The 22,071-nt window shown below is 39.9% G+C and overlaps 1 protein-coding gene and 1 pseudogene across 4 annotated transcripts in view; both read left to right on the top strand.

Annotated features, from left to right (window-relative positions):
- Positions 1-22,071, top strand: part of ATAD2B (ATPase family, AAA domain containing 2B) — a 175,188-nt gene that overhangs the window by 46,128 nt on the left and 106,989 nt on the right. For all 4 annotated transcript variants that reach the window (XM_025354788.1, XM_025354787.1, XM_025354786.1 and 1 more), the window contains 6 exons: positions 1,800-1,875; positions 8,032-8,130; positions 9,869-9,980; positions 12,858-12,973; positions 14,227-14,401; positions 20,767-20,855. In XM_025354788.1, the coding sequence (XP_025210573.1) occupies positions 1,800-1,875; positions 8,032-8,130; positions 9,869-9,980; positions 12,858-12,973; positions 14,227-14,401; positions 20,767-20,855 (667 nt within the window). The remainder of the gene's footprint in view (positions 1-1,799; positions 1,876-8,031; positions 8,131-9,868; positions 9,981-12,857; positions 12,974-14,226; positions 14,402-20,766; positions 20,856-22,071) is intronic.
- Positions 4,339-5,092, top strand: LOC112605270 (annotated as a pseudogene).

The following is a 22,071-nucleotide window of genomic DNA, read 5'->3' as shown; positions in this document are numbered from 1 at the left end:
ACCACGCCCGGCCCTTCCCTCCCTCCTTCCCTCCTTCCCTCTCTCCCCCAACCCCTTATTTCCTTTCTCTTTTTCTCTCTCCCTTTCTCCTTCCTCCCTTCCTCCCTCCGTCCCTCCCTCCCGCCCTTCCTCCCTTCCTTCCTTCCTTCCTTCCTTCCTTCCTTCCTTCCTTCCTTCCTTCCTTCCTTCCTTCCTTCCTTCCTTCCTTCCTTCCTTCCTCCTTTTGTGACAAAGTCTTGCTCTGTCACCTAGGCTGGAGTGCAGTGGTGTGATCTCAGCTCACTCTAACCTCTGCCTCCCGGAATCAGGTGATTCTCCTGCCTTACCCTCTTGAGTAGCTGGGATTACAGGCGCATGCTACATGCCTGGCTAATTTTTGTAGATATGTATTTTTTAGAGAGACGAGGTTTCACCATGTTGGTCAGGCTGGTCTCAAACTTCTGATCTTAAGTGATCCGCCGTGCCTCAAACTAGAGTTGGGTTCTTACCATGTTGCCCAGGCTGGTCTGGAACTCCTGGGCTCAAAGCAATGCTCTGACTTGGCCTTCCAAAGGCCTGGGACCATGCCCAGCCTATAACAATTTTTTTTTTAATGAATCATTTCTTAAATAGATTGTGCTAAATTTCTTTTTTTCTTTCTTTTTTCTTTTTTTTTTTTTTTGAGACTGAGTTTCGCTCTTGTTGCCCAGGCTGGAGTTCAATGGAGCGATCTTGGCTCACTGCAGCCTCCGCCTCCCAGGTTCAAGCGATTCTTCTGCCTCAGCCTCCCAAGTAGCTGGGGTTACAGGCATGCGCCACTATGCCCAGCTAATTTTGTATTTTAAGTAGAGACAGGGTTTCTCCACGTTGGTCAGGCTGGTCTTGAACTCCTCACCTCAGGTGATCCGCCCGCCTCGGCCTCCCAGAGTGCTAGGATTACAGGCGTGAGCCCCCGCACCCAGCTACATTTTTAAAAATGGATCATGTACCTAAGAAATCTTTGTGTAACTCATAGTCACAAAGATTATGTTAACATCTGTTTAGAATGTTTATTTGCAACTTCATAGTATTGCCACAAAATTTTTATTTTTGTTTTGCTTCTAGACAGCATTTGGTACTTGAAGGCAAATGACTAGGTTTTATTTAAAAAGTTAACAGGGGCCAGGCACAGTGCCTCACGCCTGTAATCCCAGCAATTTGGGAGGCCTAGGTGGGCAGATCATGAGGTCAGGAGTTTGAGACCATCTTGGCCCACATGGTGAAACCCCGTTTATACTAAAAATACAAAAATTAGTCGGGCATGACTGTGGGTGCCTGTAATCCCAGCTACCCAGGAGGCTGAGGCAGGAGAATCGCTTGGACCTGTGAGGCAGAGGTTGCAGTGAGCTGAGATCGCACCACTGCATTCCAGTCTGGGAGACAGAGTGAGACTCCATATCAAAAAAAAAAGTTAACAGGGCTACGTGCGGTGGCTTATCCTGTAATCCCAGCACTTTGGGAGGCTAAAGTGGGCAGATCACAAGGTCAGGAGATCGAGACCATCCTGGCCAACATGGTGAAAACTTGTCTCTACCAAAAATACAAAAATTAGCTGGGTGTGGTGGCACGCACTTGTAGTCTTAGCTGCTTGGGAGGCTGAGGTAGGAGAATTGCTTGAACTTAGGAGGGGGAGGTTGCAGTGAACGAGAGATCACGCCACTACAGAGCGAGACTCCGTGTCAAAAAACAACAAAAAAAAAGTGAGCTGAAGTCATTTCTACTCCTTTAATACATTAATTTGTCAATTTATTATTTCTTTATATCCTTTTCTTCACTTTTAGTACCAGCTCATCAAAAAAAGAGGGAAAACACGCTGTTTGATATTCATAGATCTCCAGCAAGAAGAAGCCATATTAGGTAAGGTTTGTTTTTGAAAGGAAACATTTGCATTTGTCAATGAGAGACTAATTGTGTCTTTTTTTCTTTAATTAGTGACTAGTAGTTGTCATCCTACATGCTACTGTTATCTTCCTGATTCACAGTTTGCCTGGAATATTTGTTGTTTTAACAATTATGTTCACTGAAGCTACACAGCTCTTTGGTCTCTTAGCAGAGTTGAATCTAAGCGACCCATATTGCTTTCATTTGAAGCATTGATTCGAGTTAATCTTTAATATTTTTCCCCCTAATTATCCTTTCTTTTACATGTAGGTACAAAGGAGGGTTTCCACCTTTTTTTTTTTTGAAGTGGAGTCTTGCTTTGTCGCCCAGACTGGAGGCTGGAGGGCAGTGGCACAATCTCGGCTCCCTGCAACCTCTTCTCCTGGGTTCAACCAATTCTGCTGTCTTAGCCTCCCAAGTAGCTGGGATTTCAGGTCGCCCAGGCTGGAGTGCAGTGGCACAATCTTAGGTCACTGCAAGCTCTGCCTCCTGGATTCATGCCATTCTCCTGCCTCAGCCTCCCAAGTAGCTGGGACTACAGGCACCCACCACCACACCTGGCTAATTTTTCGTATTTTTAGTAGAGATGGGGTTTCACCGTGTTAGCCAGGATGGTCTTGATCTCCTGACCTTGTGATCTGCCCACCTTGGCCTCCCAAAGTGCTGGGATTACAGTCATGAGCCACCGCGCCTGGCCCTAATTATCCTTTCTTTTACATGTAGAAGAAAATAGAAATAAAGGAAGATTTCTACTTTTAAAAGTTTATTTTTTATTTTTGAGACAGGGTTTTGCTCTGTCATCCAGGCTGGAGTGCAGTGGCATGATCATGGCTCATTGCAGCCTCAGTCGCCTGGACTCAAACAATCCTCCCATGTCAGCCTCCCGAGTAACTGGGACTACAGACACACGCCACTATGCCCAGCTAATTTTTATATTGTTTGTAGAGATGGGATTTTGCCACCTTGCCCAGGCTGGTCTTGAATTCCTGGGCTCAAGTGATCCCAAAGTGCTGGGATTACAGGCCTGAGCCACTGTGCCCGGCCAGGCTTTTAATTTTTATGAAGTTCAGGTTACCTATTTTTTGTTTTGTGCTTATGCTTTTACTGTTTTATCTAAGAATCCATTGCCAACTCAGAGATCATGAAGATTTGTTCCTGTGGTTTCCTCTAATAGTTTATAGTTTTAGCTCTTATGTTTAGGTCTTTGATTTACTTAGTTAATTTTTGTATATGATTTGAGTTCGTTTTGTATAGTTTTGTATATATACTCCTTGGCTTTTAAGCTCTTTTTTTTTTTTTTTTTTTTTTGAGACAGAGCCTTACTCAGTTGCCCAGGCTGGAGCGCAGTGATGTGATCTCAGCTCACTGCAACCTCTGCCTCCTGAGTTGAAGCAGTTTTCCTGGCTCAGCCTCCTCAGTAGCTGAGATTACAGGCATGCACCACCACGCCTGGCTAATTTTTGTATTTTTAGTAGATACGGGGTTTCACCATGTTGGCCAGGCTGGTCTCCAACTCCTGACCTCAAGTGATCTGCCTGCCTCAGCCTCCCAAAGTGCTGGGATTACAGGCATGAGCCACTGTGCCCAGTCCCAACTAGAATTTTGGCTTTTCAGTTATTTATTGGGAAATTATGTATACAACTCTTTTTGTTGTGTTATTGTTATTTGTATAACACCTAACAGTGTTTTTTAATGGCTTTTACTGAAGCTACGAGAAGAAATATTAGCAAGTACAGTTGGCCCTCTTTAGCCACAGGTTCTGTATCTGTGAATGCAACCAACCACGCCTCGAAAATATTTGAGAAAAAACCCCAACAATACAACAACAAAAAATACAGCTTGATGACTATTTACATAGCGTATGTGTTGTATTAGGTATTATAATTAATTTAGAGATGATTTGAAGTATACAGGAGGTAACTCTTAAATTAAGTCTTTGATAAATTTTCAAATAAAGTATATGGGAGGATGTGTGTAGGCCATTTGCAATGTGCAAACACTATACCATTTTTATGTAAGGGACTTAAGCATACTTGGAATTTGGTACTCACAAGGGTCCTGGAACCATTCCCCTGTAGATACTAAGGGATGACTGTATATATTTATAGGTATTGTTAACTTCTAAATTTATTTACCATTTTTGGTTCTCTTTATTTTTTCTTATGCATTCAGTTTACTATCTGAAGTCATTTTCTTAGACCAATACAACTTTTCTCCCACCAACTTCCTTCTGTGCTGTTATTGGCAAATTAATTACATTTCTATAAATTATAGACCCAATACACACATAAACTTGGGAACTTTCCTGATGGGGAGGAAGAAGTAGAGGAGAGGATAAATACCAAAATTGCAAAGAGTAAGTAGATAATTTTTGCAACTATCTTCCTGGAGAATTGGGAAGTATCAAAAATTGATGCAGGGCCTCCCCAGCCTACTGGCATGGCCGCCTACAAACTGGTGCTGATCTGGCCCAGCAAGAGCACCTGGAACCTGGAGAACTGCTTCAGCGGCTGGTACAACACCAACGTGAGCCCGATGGGCCATGAGGAGGTGAAGAGTTGCAGGCAGGCGCTGCGAGATGCTGGCTATGAGTTTGACATCTGTTTTACTTCAGTGCAGAAGAGAGCAATCTGGACCCTCTGGACAGTGCTAGATGCCATTGATCAGATGTGGTTGCCTGTAGTGAGGACTTGGTGCCTCATTGAGCAGCACTATGGGGGTCTGATTGGTCTCAATAAAGCAGAAACTGCTGCAAAGCATGGTGAGGCCCAGGTGAAGATCTGGAGGCTCTCCTATGATGTTCCACCACCTCCAGTGGAGCCTGACCATCCTTTCTACAGCAACATTAGTAAGGATCGCAGGTATGCAGACCTCAGAGAGGATCAGCTACCTTCCTGTGAGAGTCTGAAGGACTCTCGAAGCCAGAGCTCTGCCCTTTTGGAATGAAGAAATAGTTCCCCTCCTAAAGGAAGGGAAAAGGGTACTGATTGTGGCCCATGGCAACAGCCTCCAGGGCATTGTGAAACATTTGGAGGGTCTCTCTGAAGAGGCTGTCATGGAGCTGAACCTGCCGACTGGTATTCCCATTGTCTGTGAATTTGACAAGAACTTGACGACCATCAGGTGCATGCAGTTTCTGGGGGATGAAGAGACTGTGCGTAAAGCCATGGATGCTGTGGCTCCCTGCTGTTAGCTATGATCATGCCACTACACTTCAGCCTGGGTGACAGAGTGAGACCTTCTGTCTAAAAACAGGAAAACAGAAACAGGCTGGGCACAGTGGCTCATGCCTGTAATCCCAGCAATTTGGGAGGCTGAGATAGGCGAATCATGAGGTCAGGAGTTGGAGACCAGTCTGGCCAACACAGTGAAACCCTGTCTCTACTAAAAATGTAAAAATTAGCTGGGCATGGTGGTGTGTGCCTGTAATCCCAGCTACTTGGGAAATTGAGGCAAGAGAATCGCATGAACCCGGGAGACGGTGGTTGCGGTGAGCCGAGATCGCGCCATTGCCCTCCATCCAGCCTGGGCGGCAGTGCGAGATTCCGTCTCAAAAAAAAAGAAAGCAAAAACAAAAACAATTCCCTCTTCCCCCACAAAAAATAGGTGTAGAAGGTGATGAAAGGATTCCGATTAGTAGAGAAGGAGCAGGAGGTGGGCTAAAGATCTTAAGGAGAAGTTGAGAAAATCTGGGTAGCTAATGGTACATGTGGGCATTGAAGTGGAGTACTGATGCACAGATTTTGGGACATCTTTGAAGGCTACTTGTGCTTGAAGAAAATTACTGACAATGATTCCAGCTTGTATGGTTGTGTGGATTTTTTTTTTTTGAGACAGAGTCTTGCACTGTTGCCGGGGCTGGAGTGCGGTGGCATGATCTCGGCTTGCTGCAACCTCTGCCTGCTGGGTTCACACCATTCTCCTGCCTCAGCCTCCCAAGTAACTGGGACTACAGGCGCCTGCCACCACACCTGGCTAATTTTTTATATTTTTAGTAGAGATGGGGTTTCACCATGTTAGCCAGGATGGTCTTGATCTCCTGACCTTGTGATCTGCCCGCCTCGGCCTCCCAAAGTGCTGGGATTACAGGCATGAGCCACCACGCCCGGCTGGTTGTGTGGATTTTCATTAGTCTGTTCAGCATTCTACTTTTATTACTTGGATTGGTACAGAGTTGAAATTTAGCAAGTATAATGGAAGGAAAAGGAGACAGAGTCACGGTGAAACCCCGTCTCTACTAAAAAATACAAAAAATTAGNCCCCCCGCCCCCCCCCCCCCGCGGGGGGAAGAAAGGAACCCCCTCAAAAAAAAAAAAAAAAAAAAAAAAAAAAAAAAAAAAAAACTGAAGTAATAGCTTTTCCTGTGAGTCTTGACAGAAAATTAAGCTTCGAAGGGAGTTGACTCTGAGTCAGTGGGTGCTCAGGTATAGTAGGCCTTGATGAGTTGAAAGTTGGTATGTTAGGAGGTTATGTTCAAAAAGTAGGCCATTACATTTTAAAATTGCAGAGGTGGAGAGCAGTTCATGCGGTAACAAGATCCGAGGTAAGATCATGGCAAATGTTTTTTTTTTCAGTAAAGCAGAGCTGAGGGTGATTAAATGGCTAGGCAGGTGGTAAGTGAAACCTAGGTAGGGGTGGAGAAAAAGACGATATGAGGGACATTTACAGGGAGTGTGGCTAGGACTCAATGGCAATGATTATGTGGTGGGCAAAAAGGGATTTAGGATGATTTTTGAGGTTTTTTTTTTTTTTTGGCAAATTACTGGTTAGTGGAATTGCTAACTGAATGTGCAGTTTAAGAGAAGTGGTTGAAGCATTTGATTTGGATATGATGAACTCAGTTGGAACACTTTGTGAGCACATAGTTTTGTTGTGGTTTTATTATAGTATTTTTTTAGGTTTCTTAGAGATGTCATGAGTTATACTAATAATCTGGCATTCAGTAAATATTGTTTCTCCTTTGTGATGACTTTAGCCTGGCATATTACCTAATCTCTCCATAGTAGTTCTGGTTATAAACTACTTTTTTCTTCAAAATATTTTATGTATTTTATAAGAAGTTCAAATAGGATGGAACTATCTTAAGTGGAAAGTTAAAGCCCTTGTCCTCTGTAATCCAGTGTATTATTTTTCTTTTGTTCTTTAAATGTCTGGACTGTGACTATTTGGGAAAGATAAAATTAAAAAAAAAAAAAAAGATAAACTTTTTTTTTTTTCTGAGATTCTAATGTTATTTATCAAATAGTGACAGATATTCACTAAATTTGGATGTAATTTAAATTGGTTGCTGGCCCCGTGCGGTGGCTCATGTCTGTAACCCCAGCACTTTGGGAGTCCAAGGCGAGTAGATCACTTGAGCTCAGGAGTTTGAGACCACCTTGGGCAACATGGTAAAACCCCCTCTTTACAAAAAGTACAAAAATTAGCCAGTGTGGTGGCGGGTGCCTGTAGTCCCATTTACTCAGGGGTTTGAGGTGGGAGGATCGCTTGAGCCCTGGAGGTTGAGGCTGTAGTGAACCCTGACCTTGCCACTGCACTCCATCCTGGGTGACAGAGTGAGACACTGTCTCAAAAAAAAAAAAAAAAAAGTTGGTTACCGACTCCCTTCCTGATTTGTTCTTTTTAAAAAATTTTAGGCTTCCTATTCTCCTTTTTTTTTTTTTTTTCCTCGAGGAGGAGTCTTGCTCTGTTACCCAGGCTGGAGTGCAGTGGTGCAATCTCAGCTCACTGCAACCTTCGCCTCCCCGGTTCAAGCGATTCTCCTTCCTCAGCCTCCCGAGTAGCTGGGATTACAGGTGCCTACCCCGCGCCTGGCTAATTTTTGTGTTTTTAGTAGAGATGGGGTTTCACCATGTTGGCCAGGCTGGTCTCGAACTCCTGACCTCATGATCCGCCCACCTCGACTGCCCAAAGTGCTGGGATTGCAGGCCTTTTTTTTTTTTTCTTTTTTTTCTGCAGAACTTACTGCTTCATGTAATTACTACATGAAGAACTTATACTTCATGTAAACTGTATGAGGGTACAAATCTTAATAAATATTTGCTGATTGAATTTCCTCTGAGCTATTACAGTGTGTTTTAAAAAGTTGTTTGCTACTATAATGGTTTTAAGGATTTTATTCTCTTTAAATAGGAGAAAGAAGCATGCCATTCATAGTAGTGACACAACTTCTTCTGATGAGGAACGCTTTGAAAGAAGGAAATCAAAGAGCATGGCAAGAGCAAGAAATAGGTTAGTAAAATTTTTAGTGCTATTTCCATGGTAGAAAAAAGGAAAAATAAGTTTTTTTTTGAATGATTTTCTTATCTATACTGGCATTTTGCTAACATTGATATTCAACACATATTTTAGACTAGATTAAGACATTGACTTGGTTTCTAATTAGTTTTTCTTCCAATAGAAATCTAACCTTGGGAAATTTAGTCTGAAATTACTTAGTCTGAAAGTACTTATGATAAAATAATTTGTGGAGAGGGAAAGTAAGGAGAGCTAAGGGAAACAGGCCAGCCTATATGGCAGTATGTGTCTTTTCCTCTGTACCTCCTCTCTAATCTAAATCCATTTAATGAGGTTGATTTTAGGTACTTATAATGATTACAGTATTATAGCAGTCAGGTTAAGACATGGTTTCTAATAGAAGTATCTCAGGAGACCTTGGATTTTTATTGGAAAAATTTATTTTGTTTTTGTTGTTGGTTGAACAAGTGCCTATGGTGATCTTTGCCTAACTAGGGTAACTAACTGATCACTGTTGGGCTCACTAAAACCTCAAAGAATTTTCATTGGAGGAGTAAATAATTGAAGTGTCAAATTATTATTTATTGTAGAAATACCAAGTTTTCAGTTAGCAGGTCTTGGAAACAAGTTTGGATTGATTAGATTGTATACTAAAAAAGAATTTCTCATGTGAATGATGGAAAGAAAATGAGAAAAACCCAAGTTTAAATAAAAGAATTTATGCTTATTTAATCCGAACTATTCTGATAATCTCCTTTGATAATATATTTTTATAAATTAGGGTTCAGAAGTATCAATGAAGTTACATTCATTATAGATACTAGACTTTTTTGAGGCTGTTAATGCCATTGTTTGGTGTTTACCCAAGGTTAAAAGAGGAAGTTGAGTATATTAATTTATGGAAATAAAATAATGTAATATATTAAATAATGTGTTAAATAATGTAGTATAGAGATCTCTCTTAAGGTAGTTACACAAAAGATGAAGCTTAGTATTCAAGATGTGATCGCTAATTGATTTTTTTCCGAACAAAAGGGAAAGACAGTTTTTTCAATCGTATAACTGAGTAGACATATTCATGTAATATCCGAGGATAGATTTAAATATTATAATAAAGGTTGGGCTGGTGGCTTATGCCTGTAATCCCAGCATTTTGGGAGGCTGAGCCTAGGAATTTGAGACCAGCCTAGGCAACATAGTGAGACCTTGTCTGTATAAAAACTCAGCCAGGTGTAGTGGTGCCTGTCTGTAGTTCCAGCTATTTGGAAGGCTGGGGTGGGAGGATCACTTGAGCCCAGGAGGTTGAGGCTGTAGTGAGCTATGATTGCACCACTGCACTCCATGCTGGGCAACAGAGTGAGACCTTGCCTCAGTCAGTCAATAGCTTGATTTTATTTTAATCCCATATATTATAGTACATATAGGTTTATTTTTATAGTTGTATGACATGGGATAATCAGTTATGTTAAGATATTTTCCTAAAATGGAATAGATTGGGCTCTTTGGGCAAATAGATTAACAATCTTGTTTGCTTTATCTAGTGAGTAACTTAATTTTTGGCCTTTGACAAGAATGTAAGAAAAGTAGAGTAAAAGAATGAAATTCTTTGATATTATTTTCTGGGTTATGAGAAAAAGGAGAAAGATGAAGACATCAAGGAATGTAAACTTATTTTAACATTAAAAATGTGAAACTTTTAATGCAACTTCACTTGCACTTTTATAAATTTCAGGTGTTTGCCTATGAACTTCAGAGCAGAGGACTTAGCTAGCGGTATTCTCCGAGAACGAGTGAAAGTGGGTGCAAGCTTGGCTGATGTTGATCCAATGAACATTGATAAATCAGTAAGTTTTGTAAATGTTTTTCTAGAAGTTTTCTTTTTTTTAAGCTTTTTTCTTGTTTCTAAAGCAGCACATAGTAGAACTAGAAAATTCAGATATGACAGTGTTAATGTTTCGATGTATATATTTTGAAACCTAAGAACCCTAGCCACATGTGGTGCTTAGTCACGTGTTTTCATTTCAGTGTTACTGGAATATGTAACAGGTAGGAAATGGGGCTGAGAAGGTTATAAGGGGCAACGCTTCATAAACCATGATGAACAATGGGCTATTGTTGAAATTGCCTAGTTTCATGATTTTGTATTTTGGGTAGATCACTCTGGCTGTGATATAGTTAATGAATTTGGGGTAAGCAAGGCTGGCATTAGGGAGACTGGATGTTCCTGTAGTCTAGTAATCTGGGGTAGTGGTCATGGTAGAAAGTAGGATAACGATTTGAAGAAGTAAATGGTTTTGAAAGAATTGAGGATTGAATTCAGAAATGACAGAATTTGGTGAATTAATTCCTTTTTGGGAATGAGGGAAAGGTACAACTTGAGAGTATTACCCAGGTTTCTAGCTTAGGTGACTAGGTAGATAATGGATGGTCTGGGTGGAAAATGGCTTGATTCTCTGAGTAGGGAACATAAGAAGAGGAATAAATGTTTGAGGCAGGAAGATGATTTAATTAGTTGTATTTAACTAATACATGTTTAGGTATCTGAGGTATACTACAAGTGAAAGCACCTTGTAGGTAATTGGTTATTTAGGTTTGGCATTAAGGAGAAATATCTGGACTAGAAATTCAGATACGGGTCATCAATATAAAGAGTGGTGGTGAAGTCATTTTGGGAAATGGATGACAAAAACAGACATAAGACTCGGAGGACATGGTAGATTCTTTCTCATTGTGAGTAGTATCTTATTTTGGGGGGATATTTTGAAATAAAGTTACTGCATAACCAAAAGCTTACTTGATGTATTTTTTTTTGTTCCTAAAAATCTCTCTATACAATATAGTTTAAGTGATTTTCATAGAGGGATTTAAAATAAGTTATCAAATAGAATTGCATATATACTTGAAGATGAAATTTTAACTATCTCTAATCTGAAGTCATAGAGGAAAATGCTTGTCTTACTTTATTAACCAGGCCCTAAGGAAATATTAGAGTATTACATATGACCAGAATCCCATTTCTAATAGTGCATCTTCTCAGAAGACCTTACCTAATGATCTTTGCGTATTTGGCTTACCAGCACTTTACTCTTTTGAATCTAGTTAGTTTTATTTCTTTTTTGTCTTTTAAAAAATTTTTTCTTCATTTTTATTTTCCTTTCATTTATTTTCATCTATCCATTTACAGATGAATCTAGTAAACTTTAGATGTCTCTGCCAAAGCAGAGTGAATTCTTTCTCTCTTTTTTTTTTTTTTTTGAGACTTAGTTTTGCTCTTGTTGCCCAGGCTGGAATACAATGGTGTGATCTCAGCTTACTGCAACCTCCACCTCCTGGGTTCAAGCAATTCTCCTGCCTTAGCCTCCCGAGTAGCTGGGATTACAAGCATGCGCCACCATGCCTGGCTAATTTTGTATTTTTTTTTAGTAGAGATGGAGTTTCTCCATGTTGGTCAGGCTAGTCTCGAACTCCCAAGCTCAGGTGATCCGCCTGCCTCGGCCTTCCAAAGTGCTGGGATTACAGGCGTGAGCTACCACGCCAGACCACTTATTTCTTTAAAATTTAGCTTCTCTTAGAATGTTTCTGTTATTTAACTTCTGTTTTTATTTTTCTGTTAATAGTTTACTTTCACTTTTTCTATCATAGTAATACTTTCATTGTAAAACATTTTCGAGTACCGTAACAGAATGAAGAAGCAAGGAAGAGGCGGTCACAGTTAACATTTTGGGCAAAATTTTCTTCAAGCATTTTTTTCTGTACACTTTTTTTCTTACAAAGCCTTCTAGCTATTTAAACTATTATGGGTGGGAGGAATAGTCTTTGCTGCTTCTTGTGATAGATCAGTGTTTCTAAAATCATTTTTTCATCATCGTCCCATAAAGAAGAAAAAAAGTAAATTTCTTTCTGACTAGAGAAATTAAATATTAAAGAATAAGATTTTGTCAGGTAACATTGACCTTGGGAGGGCTACAAACTATTGTAAATAGCTAAGATTATTTCTTGCCCTATCCCTGAACCAATTTTTGCCCCTGTGAGGACAATATTGCCCCCTTCTGAGAATATATGTACAAAATAATTATATATTTTTAAAGCCATTTAAACTTTTTTTTTTTTTTTTTTGAGGCAGAGTTTTACTCTTGTTGCCCAGGTTATAGTGCAATGGTGCGATCTTGGCTCACTGCAACCCCCGCCTCCCGGGAGCAAGTGATTCTCCTGCCTCAGCCTCCCAAGTAGCTGGGATTACAGGCATGCGCCACCATGCCCAGCTAATTTTTGTATTTTTAGTAGAGACAGGGCTTCACCATGTTGATCAGACTGGTCTCAAACTCCTGACCTCAGGTGATCTGCCCACCTCGGGCTCCCAAAGTGCTGGGATTACAGGTGTGAGCCACTGTGCCTGGCCCATTAGAACCTGGTATGATATAAAAATTGTATGTGTTAGTGTAATATAAAAATCTCCTATAGATACCTATTAAAGTTTTAGGTTGGGAATTAATCCTGGTTCTGAGTTACTAGATTAAATAATGGTAGCTTAATTTGCCTGAACTGAAATGTAAACTTGGATTTTATTGTTAGCCTTATTTTTCTACAGTTATTTATAGTTATGTTTAAAAGCTTCTGCTAAAGGCATATATTTCTGAATCGTAAGACTCTTTTATAAATTTTAAAAATTTTATAAAACACATAAAACTGTTTTATATAAAATTTTTCCCCTTCTTTCCAAGGTACGGTTTGATAGCATAGGTGGATTGAGCCATCATATTCATGCACTAAAGGAAATGGTAGTATTCCCACTTTTATATCCAGAAATTTTTGAAAAGTTTAAAATTCAGCCTCCAAGGTAAGCAGTGTCATAGATGTTTATTATTGTTATTACCGTTACTTTCTCAAATGTTAATTGAGTAAATTACTATAAATACAAATATTTGATATATATTTATTTGATGTGTCCTAGCAATGACAGCTAGAAATGAAATGTTATTGTTTAGGGTCCAGAGGCCATGGAACTAAGTATGTTCTTGAGGTTTATATCTCAGAATTTAAGTCAGGCACTCGATGAGATTCTTTCTGTGAGCCCTAAATACACAACCAGATTGCCCAGATGGATTTTTCTGAATTTGGCTCCCAATGCATCGAGTTTGATGCTGTATGTTATTTACTCTTGGAAGCACAGTTTTATTGATATGTTTCTTTGACTTGATGATGGAGTATTTTTGAAATAGGGTGAGCTTGATAATTTATTTTTAGGAACAGATTGTGTCTGATCATGAGGTGGATAGCTGGTGAACTATTAGAAAAGACTGACAAATTATGTTAAAGAAGATTGGGCAGAATAGAATATTCTAGCTGGGCACAGTGGTTCAATCCTGTAATCCCAGTACTTTGGGATGCCGAGGCGGGTGGATCACCTGAGATCAGGAATTCGAGACCAGCCTGGCCAACATGGTGAAACCTCGTCTCTACTGAAAATACAAAAATTAGCTGGGGGTGGTGTTGTGCACCTGGAATCCCAGCTACTCGGGAGGCTGAGGCATCAGAACCATTTGAACCCAGGAAGCAGAGGTTGTAGTGAGCCGAGATCTTGCCTGGGTAACAGAGTGAGACTCCATCTCAAAAAAAAAAAAAAAAAAAAAGAATATTCTGAAGATACACATCTAGGCTGTTAGATTTAAACTGATAAATGTCTGTTTTCTTTAAGGAGGCACTTTGGTTGTAGTTTATTTTTCTTGTTTTTAAGGATATGGAAAATCTTATTAAAGAGTCATTTAAATCTATATACATTCCTTTTGAGTATTTCTACATTATTTATTCTAAAGATGTGAAATTTCTGGGTCATAGGGAAACACATTTAAAATTTCTGTGTATCTTGCCAAATTACTCTGTACTTTATTTCTTGTCTGCCAAAGCTTGGTGATTTAAGGACTTAGCAAAGTAAAACTTTTGTCTATATACTGGAAAAAACTATATCAATGTCTAATAATTATACTTCAATACAAAATTTTATGGGAGGGAGGGACATTTTTTAAAATTGGTTATCAGCATTGATAATATAATTTACACTTCTTGATTTTTTTATTTTTTTTATTCTTCTAGGGGCTGTTTGTTTTATGGCCCTCCTGGCACAGGTAAAACCTTGGTTGCCAGAGCATTAGCTAATGAATGCAGCCAAGGAGACAAAAAAGTGGCTTTTTTTATGCGAAAAGGAGCAGATTGTTTGAGCAAGTGGGTTGGTGAATCTGAAAGGCAACTTAGGCTTCTTTTTGATCAGGTAAGAGAAATTATCTAATTCAAGAGTCTTTCCTGTTCTGTTCTATTCTGTTCTTTTCTTTCTTTTTTTCTTTTTAGAGACAGGGCCTCTCTCTTTTACCCAGGCTGGAGTCAGTACAATAGTGTGATCTCGTCTCACTATAGTCTCGACATCCAGGGCTCTGGCAATTCTCCTGCATCAGTCCCTACCCCAGTAGCCTGAATTACAAGTGTGTGTCACCATGCCTGGCTAATTTTTGTATTTTTTATAGAGGTGGGGTTTTACCACGTTGGCCAGGCTGGTCTCGAACTCCTGGGCTCAAGCAGTCTGCCTGCTGAGAATATTTTCTTCAGAATGTTTAATACATTTAATCTGCATATACAGACTGTTTACGAGGAAGTATATTTTCCATCCAATATGTTATATTTAGGATCAGTAATCTGTGATTGTATGCCTTAGAAGTATTTGATGGCAGTTTCACTGGTACTTTTGAATATTTATGATGGCTCATAAAACATTTATTGAGGTCCCTACCGGGTATATAATACCAAGTTAGGTGCTTTAGAGAACACAGGATATAACATATATATTGCTAGATTATAATCCAATTGAGGAACTACAACAGGCATAAAAACCTAAGTGTCTGTGCAGGAAATCTCACAAAGCAGTGTGTTATTTTCATGAGTTGTAAATACGGTACTACAAGAATTCAGACATGAGTGAATGCTTTTAAAAGGCAGAGTAAGGTCAATAAATATTATGTAGACTATGTCTACTATTTATTTGTAACAAAAACTTTAAAGATGTTATTTCCTATACGTTTTAAGAATTATTCCAGCTGGGCACAGTGACTCACACCTGTAATCCCAATGTTTTAAGAGGCCACGGCAAATGGATTGCATGAGACCAGGAGTTCAAGGCTGCAGTGAGCAATTATGACACCACTGTACTACAGTCTGGGCGATAGAGTGAGACTCTGTCTCTCAAAAAAAAAAAAAAAAATTAAAAATCAGTCCCTATATAAATTCACTTTTGATTGATTGAGTTAGTGAAGGATGCCATTCATATTTGGCAATGCAGCATATATTTGATTATGTCTGAGGAAATACATATGAAATAAAAAATAACTTCAAGCATTGAGCACCCATTACTAAGATGGTGTGTGTGAAAGTCCTTTGTAATTGCTAAAGTACTTCACATTTTTTTTTTGAAAGGGTTGCACTTTGCCACCCAGGCTAGAGTGCAGGGATGTGATTATAGGTCACTGCAACCTCAAATTCCTGGGCTCAAGTGATCTTCTGGCTTTGGCCTTTCTAGGTAGAACTACAGGTGTGCACTGCCACACTTGCCTAATTTTTAACTTTTTGGAAAGACAGGGTCTCAAGTTATTGCCTAGGCTGGTCTTGAACTCCTGGCCTTAAGCCATCCTCCCGCCTTGGCCTCCCAAAGTGTTGGGATTATAGGCATGAGCCTCTGTGTCTGGCCCAATACTATTTTAAAATTATTAATAGTATCAAAAACTGCTAGGTAATGGATTTAGAAAAAGGAGTAAGTAAGATTTTTTTTTTTTTTTTTTTTTGAGACGGAGTCTCGCTCTGTCGCCCAGGCTGGAGTGCAGTGGCCGGATCTCAGCTCACTGCAAGCTCCTCCTCCTGGGTTTACGCCATTCTCCTTTCTCAGCCTCCCGAGTAGCTGGGACTACAGGCGCCCGCCACCTTGCCCGGCTAGTTTTTTGTATTTTTTAGTAGAGGCGGGGTTTCACCGTGTTAGCCAGGATGGTCTCGATCTCCTGACCTCGTGATCCGCCCGTCTCGGCCTCCCAAAGTGCTGTGATGACAGGCTTGAGCCACCGCGCCCGGCCCAGGTGTAAGTAAGATTTTTACCTTGAAAGTGTCCAGTGTCTAATGGCAAGTCAAACATGCAGTCTGAATGCTTCAAGAGAATTCATTAATAATTAAACAATAAAAAATAAACATTTATAGATGAAGGAAAAATTGGCTTGGCAATGCTGGCATATTACTCAGTGAATTAATTTAAAAATTTTAAAGTTACACTTTTTAGTCATTTCATACTGGGACTAGGGATACCTCTTGGTTTTATTTAAAACCATAGCATAAATCATACTACTCCTTTTGTCTAAATTTATTTTATTTCTGTTTCATAGTTTTCTTGGTGGGTAGGAATAGTCAAAATGTTTGCTTCATTTTTTAAGAAAATTGCTGGTATTCCTGATTTTTTTTTTTTAATGAAAGATTCTGCATTCCTAAGTTAAGGATATGGTCTATGCACGAAGTGAAATGAAGGCACTACCGTGTATTGGCTAAGAGAGTGGCCTTCTGTGTCACAGAAATGTTTATATTTATCTTTACCATTGAATATAACATTAAGTAAATCAAAACATTTAATCTTTAGTGGCCTTTTTTGTGCAATGGTAGAAAGAATACCTATCTTACTAGACTATTATGAGATTTCACTGAGAGGACACAAAATATTTGAAGTAATATGCCCTACCTCCTTTTTGCAATTCTGTGAGGGTGTAGCTGTAAAAAAAAATAAAGCCAGCTGTTTGTTTCATGTTTTCATGTATATAAAAATAATGATCAACACTCCTAAAGTACTGGGATTACAGGTGTGAGCCATTGCAATGGGCCATAATTCCAGTTCTTTAAACTTTTTTTCCCCAAAACCCCCATCTTGTGGTTGAATTATCTTTTTTTTTTTTGAGACAGAGTTTCACTCTTGTTGCCCGGGCTGGAGTGCAATGGCGCGATCTTGGCTTACTGCAACCTCTGCCTCTTGGGTTCAAGTGATTCTCCTGCCTCAGCCTCCCACGTAGCTGGGATTACGTAGCATGCACCACCATGCCTAGCTAATTTTTGTATTTTTAGTACAGACGGGGTTTCACCATGTTGGCCAGGCTAGTCTGGAACTCCTGACCTCAGGTGCTCCACCTGCCTTGGTTTCCCAAAGTGCTGGGATTACAGGCATGAGCTACCATGCCCAGCCTGAATTGTCTTTCATTTCAAATTATTAGGAAACATTAAAGTTTAGTGCAATTAGTCAGGAGAAATGGAAAATTCGTATCTCTTCCTTAGCAAACTGACCTTCCTGTGAACTGAAAGTTTGCTTTAATTTTGAAACATAAGCCACATAAATTTGAGTAAATTATATGATAAAAACTTCTCATTTGTTATCTAATATTCATTCACCTTAAATCAAATTCTTTCTAGATCTAATACTTAAGTGAGAAAAATGACACTGTAAATGTACCAGATGAAAACATGGGAGAATTTTGTTTATAATCTCAGAGTAGGGAGGTCTAACTATGTAAGGAAAGATCTAGCACATAAAAAAAATTTTAAGATTCTGCTTGGCAACAAAATACCTACTTTTGTTTTGTGCTGTTAGAAGATCACAGACTGTGTAATTTAGAATGAACAGTAATTTATTGACTCATAGTTCTGGAGACAAGGAAGTCCAATATCAAGGCATCTGGTCAGTGCCTTGCTGTGTCATAACGTGACAGAAGACAGCATCACATAGCGGAAGGGCAAAGAGAGAGAGAGAGAGAATGCACAAGATGGGGGCGAACCCACTCTCACAATAATGAATCTACTCCTTTGATGTCAGCCACATTAGTCCGTTCATGAGGGTGGAGGTCTCAAGATCTACATAATTTTTAAAGGTCCTACCTCCCAGTACCCATCACAATGGCAATTAAATTTCTTTCTTTCTTTCTTCCTTCCTTCCTTCCTTCCTTCCTTCCTTCCTTCCTTCCTTCCTTCCTTCCTTCCTTCCTTCCTTCCTTCCTTCCTTCCTTTCTTCCTTTCTTTCTTCCTTTCTTTCTTCCTTTCTTTCTTCCTTTCTTTCTTCCTTTCTTTCTTTCTTCCTTTCTTTCTTTCTTCCTTTCTTTCTTCCTTTCTTCCTTTCTTCCTTTCTTCCTTCCTTTCTTCCTTCCTTTCTTTCTTTCTTCCTTCCTTTCTTCCTTCCTTTCTTCCTTCCTTTCTTCCTTCCTTTCTTCCTTCCTTTCTTCCTTCCTTTCTTTCTTTCTTTCTTTCTTTCTTTCTTCCTTTCTTCCTTTCTTCCTTTCTTCCTTCCTTCCTTCCTTCCTTCCTTCCTTTCTTCCTTTCTTCCTTTCTTCCTTTCTTCCTTTCTTTCTTTCTTTTCTTTTCTTTTCTTTTCTTTTCTTTTCTTTTCTTTACTTTTCTTTTCTTTTCTTTTCTTTTCTTTTCTTTTCTTTCTTTTCTTTCTTGACTGAGTCTCGCTCTGTCACCCAGGCTGGAGTGCAGTGGCACAATCTCGGCTGACTGGAACTTCTGCCTCCTGGGTTCAAGCGATTCTCATGCCTCAGCCTCCCGAGTAGCTGGGATTACAGGTGCCTACCTCCAGGCTTGGCTCATTTTTGTGTTTTTAGTAGAGACGGGGTTTCACCATATTGGCCAGGCTGGTCTCGAACTCCTGACCTCAAGTGATCTGCCTGCCTCGACCTCCCAAAGTGCTGGGATTACAGGCATGAGCCACCAGGCCCGGCCGGCAATTAAATTTCAACATGAGTTTTGGAGGGGACAAACTCAAACCATAGCAATACTAATTCAAAAGATTAATGATACTCTTTTCAGAAAAATATTTGCATTTCCTTTTACAGACAGAGCATTCACCTTTAAAATAAATAAATAAGCCTGGGCAACATGGTGAAACCCTGTCTCTATAAAAATACAGAAATTAGCCAGGTGTGTTGGCATGGACCTGTAGTCCTAGCTGCTTAGGAGGCTGAGGCGGGAGAATTGATTGAGCTAGCGGGTGGAGGCTGAGGTAAGATGTGATTACATCACTGCACTCCAGCCTGGGTAAGAGAGTGAGACCCTGTCTCAAAAATTAAAAATAAATAAATAAATAAATAAATAAATAAATAGCTTCTAGAACTCACTAAGCAAAAGACTAGTGGTCTTGTGAAGTGATGAGCAACATAGGAAAAGCAATATAAATGACATTTATGGATATATAACATATTCATCTTGTAAATAAGAACTGAAAATAAAATGAGATAGCATTCTTTATCCTAAAAAATTAGCAAAGGTCAGTAAGTTTGATAATACATTGCTGGTGAGCACCCTTAAGTATTGCTGGTTAGAGGGTAAAATGGTACTTCAGTGGATGGCAGTTTGCAAATATCTAACTAGATTAGAAATGACACATGCCTTCTGAGCCAGTAGTTCTACTTTTAGGATTTATTATATTAATATGTTTATACTCATATGAAATGGTAAATACAGTTATTTCTTTACTATTGTTTATTACAATATTGTTGCTAATAGGAAAATATTGAAAACAGCCTAAGTATCCATAAGAAGGGGACAGGTTTAACTATGGCATATCCATACAGTGGGACATCATGTAGCTGTTGAAAAAGAATGAGGCAGGCTGGGCGCAGTATCTCAGGCCTATAATCCCAGCACATTGGCAGGCCGAGGTGGGTCACTTGAGCCCAAGAGTTTGAGACCATCCTGGGCAACATAGCGAAAACCCATCTCTCCAAATATTTAAAAATTAGCTGGGCATGTTGGTCCCTGCCTGTAGTCCCAGGTACTCTGGAGGCTGAAGCAAGAGGATTGCTTGCATTTGAGGTTGTAGTAAGCTGTGATCATTCCACTGAACTCAAGCCTGGGTGACAGAGTAAGACCCTGTCTGAAGGAAAGGAAAAAAAAAAAAATGAGACAGGTCTTTATGTACTTATATGGAAATTACTTAACGTACATTGTTATATAAAAAGAATATGTAGGCTGAGTGCGGTGGCTCACACCTGTAATCTCAGCACTTTGGGAGGCTGAAGTGGGTGGATTACCTGAGGTCAGGTGTTTGAGACCAGCCTGGCCAACATGATGAAACCCCATCTCTACTAAAAATACAAAAATTAGCCAGGTATGCTGGGGCATGCCTGTAATCCCAGCTACTCGGGAGGCTGAGGCAGGAGAATCACTTGAACCTGGGAGGCGGAGGTCACAGTGAGCCAAGATTACACCACTGTACTCTAGCCTGGGCGACAGAGAAAGACTGTCTCAAAAAAAAAAAAAACCCAAAAAACAAAAATAAAACCTAAAATAAATAAATAAAAAGAATGTGTATAGTGTGCTATCATGTGTGTTTAAAAAATACACTTTGGTTTGTGTATAAGTATGTATGGAAGAATAAACAAACTGAAAACAGTGGTTGCTTACTGGGGGAGACATGGTTGTTGGAGACTGGGTGGTAAGATTTCCTCTTTGCTATATATTCCTTCATACTTGCTGCACGTTGTACCATTTGCTTTTATTACCTATTAAGAAAATATAATAAATTTTAAAAATGAAAACAAATATAATAAATATCATTTGTTTTCTTTTTACTAGGCATATTTGATGAGACCTTCTATAATATTTTTTGATGAAATAGATGGATTAGCTCCAGTTCGCTCTAGCAGACAAGATCAGATCCACAGGTAATTTTTCCTTATCTGATTATCTTGAGTTCTTTTTTACCCATTGACTTGGCAGTTAGCCTTAGCCCTTAGCTAAGTGCTGTGAGGCTTACAAAGAAATTTAAAACATAATCTGTGTCTGTGAGGACTACTTCTTTCTCTTAGTACAGGGGTCAGCACACCACAGCCAGTGAGCCAAATTCAGGCCTCGGTGTGTTTTGGTAAATGAAGTTATATTGGAATACAACCATGTTCATTCCTTAAGCATTGTATGTGGTTTCTTTTGTGCTACAAGAGTAGAGTTGAGCAGCTGTGAGAGAGAGACCGAATGCCTTGCAAAGTTTAAAACATTTACTATGTGGGCTTTTAATTTTTTTTTTTTTTAATTTGTTTTAGAGACGAGGTCTTACTCTCTTGCCTAGGCTGGTTTTGAACTCCTGTCCTCAAACCATCCTCCTCAATCAGCCTCCTGAAGTGCTGAGATTACAGGCATGAGCCACTGTGTCCAGCCTATCTGACCTTTTACAGAAAAAGTTGTCTGATCCTAATTTAGCATAATTTTTTGGGTGTTTTTGGAGACACAGTCTCACCCTGTCACCCAGGCTGGAGTGCAGTGGCGCAGTTGCGGCTCACTGCAACCTCCACCTCCTGGGTTCAAGTGATTCTGGTTCCTCAGCCTCCCAAGCAGCTGGGATTACAGGCATGTGCTGCCACGTCTGACTAATTTTTGTGTTTTTAGTAGAGGTGGGGTTTCGCCATATTGGCCAGGCTGGTCTTTAACTCCTGGCCTGAAGTGGTCTGCCTGCCTCCACCTCCCAAAAGTGCTGGGATTATATGCCTGAGCCACTGTGCGTGGCAGTAGCATAATGCTTTGAAATTTCTCCTTGTAGGCTGGGCGTGGTGGCTCACACTTGTAATCCCAGCACTTTGGGAGGCCTAGGTGGGCGGATCACGAGGTCAGGAGATCAAGACCATCCTGGCTAACACAGTGAAACTCCGTCTCTACTAAAAATACAAAAAATTAGCTGGGCATGGTGGCAGGCGCCTGTAGCCCCAGCTACTCGGGAGGTTGAGGCAGGAGAATGGTATGAACCTGGGAGGCGTAGCTTGCAGTGAGCCGAGATTGCGCCACTGCACTCCAGCCTGGGTGACAGAGCGAGACTCCGTCTCAAAAAAAAAGAAAAAAATACATTTCTCCGTGTCATGTATGCTTTTTTTTTTTTTTTTTTTTTTTTTT

Source organism: Theropithecus gelada, chromosome 13 (genome assembly GCF_003255815.1).
Source record: "Theropithecus gelada isolate Dixy chromosome 13, Tgel_1.0, whole genome shotgun sequence".
Lineage (NCBI taxonomy): Eukaryota > Metazoa > Chordata > Mammalia > Primates > Cercopithecidae > Theropithecus > Theropithecus gelada.
The sequence above is the reverse complement of the archived record's forward strand: the minus strand, read 5'-3'. Positions and strand labels throughout refer to the sequence as shown.